The 7,273-nt window shown below is 33.5% G+C and overlaps 1 protein-coding gene across 1 annotated transcript; it reads left to right on the plus strand.

The window, feature by feature from the left end:
* Nucleotides 1–717: 717 nt before the first annotated feature.
* Nucleotides 718–7,070, plus strand: LOC142631639 (uncharacterized). Its single transcript, XM_075805855.1, has 6 exons — nt 718–1,167; nt 2,346–2,488; nt 3,763–3,906; nt 4,338–4,523; nt 4,851–4,975; nt 6,415–7,070. Exons 1-6 carry the CDS (start codon nt 948–950, stop codon nt 6,638–6,640), a joined length of 1,044 nt encoding a protein of 347 aa, XP_075661970.1. The 5' UTR covers nt 718–947; the 3' UTR covers nt 6,641–7,070.
* The last annotated feature ends 203 nt before the right edge of the window (nt 7,071–7,273 follow it).

The raw sequence follows: 7,273 nt of genomic DNA on the forward strand, positions 1-7,273 counted from the left end.
AAAAACTCTATAAAAAAACGTAACATAATTTGCTCGAACTTGACTAATTTATTAAACAAAACTAGAAAGTAAAATAAGTTAATTTTAGGGATGACAATGGAGAGAGTATGGGGCAGTTTTCTCTTCCCCCTCTCCACTTCATCTTTGAGTCAGGTTCCCATCTTGCCACATTAAAAGTTTATTTTAAATACATTGAATTTAAACTAATAAAACATTATAAAAACAAGTTCAAACATTATAAAACTTACTCAGAACACAACAATATAACAATTAAAAAATATAAGCCGTTTAAATTTTAATACATAAAATATAAGTTCAATAATACAACATAAAAAAAAATCATAAATTTAAGATTTGAGGGCTAAAAGCACACATATATATTCCTTATTAAAAAACTCATAAAGAATATTTTTTAATGGACTAAATATAAACAAGTAGGATGTGAGGAAAAATGTTAACCCCAATCATTTAAATTGTCATCCCTAAAATAATTTATTAAAAAGAGATCATAATATATATTTTAATTATATCAACAGGTCAACTCAGGCCCCATACATACGAGAAGTTATTACATGTAGTGTGGGATCCACCCTTGTAAGAGAGAAGAAACATACATATGCTGCATGTAGAAATTTTTCCATACATACATGTTAGTAAGTTACAACTTACAACTAGGAGTGCATCTATAAAAAAAAATGGAGTGAGACAAGCAAAACAGGTGTATGGTTGAGATTGGACCAGAGAGATCTTGTAAGAAGAGACAGAGAGACCCCGTACATACATTAAAGGAAACAAAAAAAAAAAAGAAAAAAAGAAAAAAAAAGAAGCATAAATAAGAGAATTCACTCTCTCATGAGCCATTGACATGAAATCAGGTCTTCAAAATTCTTGCCTGGAAACCTGATTTCATTTCATTTCTTCAGAAGAAAGAATTAAAAAAAGAGAAGATGGGGTGCTCATTTTCTGGGCTGAATGCGCTATACGACGCCGTTAATGGAGGAGGGGACGTGTGGATCAATGACAACCGGTTCAGGGTCGTGAGGCAACTCGGCGAGGGTGGGTTCTCCTACGTTTTCTTGGTCAAGGAGGTGCTCGCTGACTCTGCTTCTGCCTCTGGTGGTGGGTCTGGTTTGGCTAAGAAAGTCAAGGACCCTTCTCATCTCGCTGGTTCGATCCCTCTCTTCTCTAACCCTGTTTCAATTTTTTTCTGGGATTTTTGTGATCTGGGTCATTTTGGTGTCAATCTGAAATTGTTGTATTTTGTTATTATAAGCTTAGAAATGGTTTTGTTTTGGGATTTTGTGATCTGGGTCATCTGGTTTTGAATCTGAATTCCACTAGTTTTGAGTGTCTGAGCTTCAAAGTGATTAAATTTGATAATTTGGGCGAATCTCAATTCTCAAAATGGTGGCTTTATTGGTGTTTTTGTACTGTGATCTGATACTGTGATATGGGAATTCTGTTGCAACTATTGCATCTCTCTATGATGTCAGATCTTAAAATGTGGCAGCCTTGGATTCTTATTTTTTCTAATTTTCTGGGTGATGTTGTTGTTGTTCTTTATCTTCTCCTTTCTTTTTTTTCTTATATCTGCTTTTGGGATTTGATCATCCGTGTATGCAACTACATTTTCTGAACTTTATAGGCCTTGATGTTCGAATGAAAATGAGCTTATTAATTTCTGGGTGTTTTGTTTTCAATCTATTGATATGTGAATGCATACATATTCAATTGTGCATTGTTGATTTTGAAAAGTGGGGTTTTTGTAATAATCTCACATTGAATTCGTTAATCGTTATATCCTTTTTTAATTTATTGTATTGGTGGAGTGAGCAGCTATTCTTTGGTGATAACTTGATATTATATTATCAACTGATGTGAATGCTCTTAGTGTTTATGTGTATATGTATTTTTATATTTATCACACACACTCATTCAATGCCTATGTTTACTTGAAATTAAAAGTTACTGTTTGGCTCATATATGCAACACTATTCATTCTAAATAAAGAAATTGATTACTTTACTTTAACTTAGTTGATTCAAGCAAGATTTAAAAATTGTTTGAATAGTTTAGATTTATAAAGAATATGATTATCATACATAAAAAAGGTATGACCCCGTTGAATTTTATAGGGCACCGCTGCATCATTGTTTTGCCCTCTATATATGAAGAACTATGATGGGGTGTTGCACTAGTAATTAATAATCTTGATTGGCCCTCACCATTCTTTTACTATATATACATTACATATGTTCTGTTTTTGTTTCTTTTTATTTTTCCAGTTGATTGATGGGGAAGGGGATGAAATCTTGATTTTGATCAGAATTTGGTTTATTGTCCAGATGATGGCACCTACGCTATGAAAAAAGTTCTGATTCAGAATACTGAACAGTTGGAGTTGGTGAGGGAGGAGATCCGTGTTTCCTCACTGTTCAGTCATCCCAATCTGCTTCCACTTCTTGATCATGCTATCATTTCTGTTAAGGTAATCAGTCATAGTGATCATTCCTATCTAATTTACAATTATTAATCATATATTCTTCTTAATATAAAATTTGACACGTACACACAGAATTGTTACATGACTGTTGCTTTGTTTGGACTACTTTAGTATAAAACTGATGGTATAAAACTGATGGTATAAAACCATAGTTTTGGCTCTGACTTTGGTTGCTGAGCCACAAGAAGTTGGAACATTTCATTTAAATATGAGGAATTGTGGTAAACATGTTGGCAGTTATTACTTATTATTGTTGGGGTTGCAATGTTGAGTAACTTTTTAATCCACATTGGCAGGGATTCTCACAGGTTGCTTGGATAATCAATTTTTTATTTTATTATTATTATTATTTATTTTAACAAAATAGTTCCCTAGATTATGGGCTGTACCAGTTATTTGTTCCACAGCAGCTTGTTCTTCACATAATTTATTATATAATGATTCCTGCTAAGTGTTATGTGATTTAAATATAAAATAAGAGTTATCCTGCCTTTAATTGATAGGTAATGATCATGCTTCAGTATGTTCTAATAGATATCATGCTAGTCCTCTGTTTTTAGGATGTCATGATTAGTATCGTAAGACATCATTGTACACAACTCTTACATATCATGGAACTTCTTTTTCTCTTAAAAAAAAATAGGGTTTGGCTTACCTCGAGTACTTTTTAAAAAGGAATCTCCTTTTGTTTTAACGAGAAACTACCATATCATCCACTAACTAAATAATAGGTGGGGTTTAAAACCCACTACCACTTGTCATTGTATATTTAAAATAAAAGAACATGTTCAGTTAAAAAAGTACTAGAGGTAAGCTAAACCCAAAAAAATATTAGTTACACTTGCACGTAGTGAGTTTTAAACCCATGACTTAACCCTCCACCCCTTCTTGTGGTATGAGAAATTGCCATTTGAACCAGAGTTTATTGGCACATATTGTGGAAGTTTTTTCTCATAAAAAATGTGGATAGTGCTTTAATCAATTGCAAGTTGCAGTCAATCCAGCATGTTTGGAAGATTAACTTAACCTAAAGAGGGCTGTCTTTCTCATCTTTGGATCTATATTTATCTAAGTAGTGTTTACCTGCTTCACTGAGAAATTACATGTCTTTTCCTAATTTCTTTGTTGTGACTTGGGAGAGAGAGAGAGGGGGGGGGGATGTTCCATTGTCCAATAATCTTCATATGTAATTCAATTTCTTTTACGAAATAGTTTTTATATGGTTTAGTATTTATTCAAACATATTATTTTATTGGTAGCCTACACCAGGAGGATCTCGGAACCATGAAGCGTACTTGTTATTTCCTGTTCATTTGGATGGAACTTTACTGGACAATGCAAATGCCATGAAAGCCAAAAAGGAGTTCTTTTCTACCTCAGATGTTCTACATATATTTCGACAGGTGAATGGAATAACCAATTTTTTTCCTACTTCAGTTGATGCTGCAGGTTTAATTTCTGAGCTTAGGATAATTTGTTTTTCTTGGGACTTTTCCTTGGAGAAGAAAATTAATATATTATCATGCTATTGTCTTGATCTTCTGTCAACACATTCTTTAACATCAAACTGGCAATCATTGAAACCAATTGATTAATTTCTATTTGAGAGTCACATTTAATTTTTTTCTGCTCAAGGTAGATATGTTGTTAGAATATGGATGTCCATGGTTTACTCTTCTTTTGTTAAAGATTCTATCTGGGAGGCATTTATAATTTTATTTTTTCTCCTTTTAGTTTATAATGGCTGTGTTTTTGGATATATTTATATTACAAATTGGTTTGAAATTGCTTAAATCCATCACAAGTGTTTTAACAAAGAAATTCATTTTCACAGCTTTGTGCAGGCCTCAAGCATATGCATAATCTTGATCCTCCTTATGCACATAATGACATCAAACCTGGTAATGTTGTTCTAACTCATAGAAAAGGACAACCACCTCTTGCCATATTAATGGACTTTGGTAGTGCTCGACCTGCGAGGAGGCAAATTCGCTCTCGTTCAGAGGCACTACAGTTGCAGGTGCTTGGTTTGCCACATTCTTCTTTCCTTTTCAATATTTGTGATGTTCTTCCTTTAAGCAGCTGATTTCTATCAGTGTGCTTATAAATTTATATCATATCATTAAGACAGACATTTTAACTGTATTTAAATCCTTTATTCTTGATTCCAAATTTTTTAAATGTTGATTGCATTTTCTACGTCCTTGTTATGATGCTGCCAGCCTCTTGTCTCTACCTTTGCCATTTTGATCAAGATTTCCTAGTTTAAATGAGAACACTTTTCATCTCAAGCAACTGAATGGATCCTCTATTATGCTGATGGCCATTTATATTGCTTCTTTTGTAGGAATGGGCATCTGACCATTGTTCAGCTCCTTTCCGAGCACCTGAGTTATGGGATTGCCCAAGCCATGCAGATATTGATGAGAGAACTGACATTTGGTCATTAGGATGCACTTTGTATGCAATAATGTGAGCACTATTCCTTATCTTTTGCTATGATTACTACAGTTCTGGCATTGAGCAACCTTTTTATTGTATCTTGTGTTAAGTAACAGGAACTTCTATGGATTAAACTATTTGAGCAACTATTCAATTGAACAGAATGTGCATACATATCGTATATATATAGATAGACAAAAATATACAGTCATACATACATATCCATTCAAGCTATTTAGGCAGCTCAAAGGCTGAAACGTTTGGGTGAATGTTCTAATAGCTTGACCTGATATTGTGCATCAGATTTCTAAAAGAAATGACCTGATGTCTGTCCAAAGAATTATTACCTTAAAACACTAAATAAATTTATACTAATACTACTGGCTAACAATAACATCATTCACTTGAAAAATATATTTATGAAACTTACCATAATAAAAACCATCTAATGAAAAGTTTAATTGTCTTGAAACCTTTTTCATCTTTGCATGATATTTTGTGAGGATTGGTGTTTTATATACCTCTTTACGACTGTCATGTTATACATGTTGGAAGTCTATGAGCATCTACAGAGAGCCTGCCTTTAATCACTGCAGAATTTGTAATAGAGGTATATGCATTACATATTCAATTGAACATATGTACGTGCATGTGCTAGGAAAATGTATAATAGAAGTATATGCATATACATATTCACTTGAACATACGTACATGCATGTGCTAGGAAAATGTAGTAAAACACACATAACTGCCAAGTGCTTTGTAGCTCAACTAGCTCCTTCTAATGTTTCTAATGGAGACATCTCAAGTTCAAATCTCCCCACTCTCAATTATCGAATTATCAAAAAACACACATAACTATGCTTGCTTGAAGATACCTGGGAGCTGTGTGAGCATGAAAAATGTAGTTTGCTTATTTGACAAATGAGCATGCTTGCAAATGCTAATACACGTGTATTTTCTTTATAGACAGAGTTGCACATCTTTTATACACACATCAATGCATCTGTGATTCTGTATATAAGCACATTATGTATGTGAATTGCTACTGAACACTAGTGAAGCAATACTGTGTTTTATGCAGTAATTGGAAATTTTGGGTTGAGATTATTATTTTAGCCTTTTTTTTTTTAACTTTATTTTCTTATATCGAAATGATTTGATTTGGTGGCATGCAAGGTAGGAATGCTTTTGAAGATATTAAAAAAATAGTAATTTTTTTTTCTCCTCTCTTTAAATATTCTGTGCATGTGCTATGTATTTTGTGTGTGCACGTGTTTTCAGGTGACATGATTCTAGTCTAAAGCCTATATATCTGCATTCAAATGCTATGGAAAAACTGTGGAACAATTCTTTTGGTTTCATGAATTACTCTAATGGCTTTTCTTGTTTTTCTTAATATAATTATAAGCATCATCATCTTGAGAAAATGGATTATTCCACCCATTACTTATGACTAATTATTATAGGTACGGTTTATCTCCATTTGAATATGCACTTGGAGAATCTGGTGGAAGCCTACAGTTGGCCATTGTAAATGCACAGGTAAAGTGGCCAACTGGTCCTAAGCCTAAGTATCCAGATGCACTTCACCAGTTTGTCACATGGATGCTTCAGCCCCAGGCTGCAGTCCGCCCTCATATAGATGATATTGTAATTCATGTTGACAAGTTGATTGCAAAGTTCTCTAACTGAGAATATCAGAATGAGAACAGGGGAGTGTGATGCATCGATTGACCATGTACATGTCAGCAGGTTGGCTTATTAATGTTGGTTGTCGTCCATTTTTTTTTTCCTTCTAAGTGATATATTATAGTGAAATTACCACCCCCCCCAAAAAAAAAGATATATGGCAACGAAAGAAATAGTGTTCCCTGTCCAATGGTACACAGATTACCTTTTTGAAGTAGTTTGGCAGTTGTGCATTGGTTTAATTTTTTTGTTTTTCCTGTCAGAACTTTTTAGATATTATTGCTTAGTAAACGCTCAATTATTTGTGATCTCCTCAAGCTATTTAGGTTTCTTGTTACAAAAATTTACAAAGTTAGGATTTGGTTAAGCTCGTGAATTATTTCATTGTGATGTACATCAAGTTTAAATAAATCTATTGTTGTTATTCATGTAATGGAGCATCTTAGCATTTGTGCAAGGCCTCTTGTTGAAAATTGCTGAATAATATTATGCCTGCTCGTGGTTCTAAGATCTAATCATCTCAGGATGTGCCTTGTCTTTGGCAATTGAGATGTGGAATTTGTGGTATGGAATCTTAGGACATGCTTGAGTTTTGGTTTGGGGGTGTTGAATTTGTGCAATGCAGTCAATGGATCC

The sequence above is a fragment of the Castanea sativa genome, chromosome 4 (genome assembly GCF_040712315.1).
Source record: "Castanea sativa cultivar Marrone di Chiusa Pesio chromosome 4, ASM4071231v1".
Taxonomy (NCBI): Eukaryota; Viridiplantae; Streptophyta; class Magnoliopsida; order Fagales; family Fagaceae; genus Castanea; species Castanea sativa.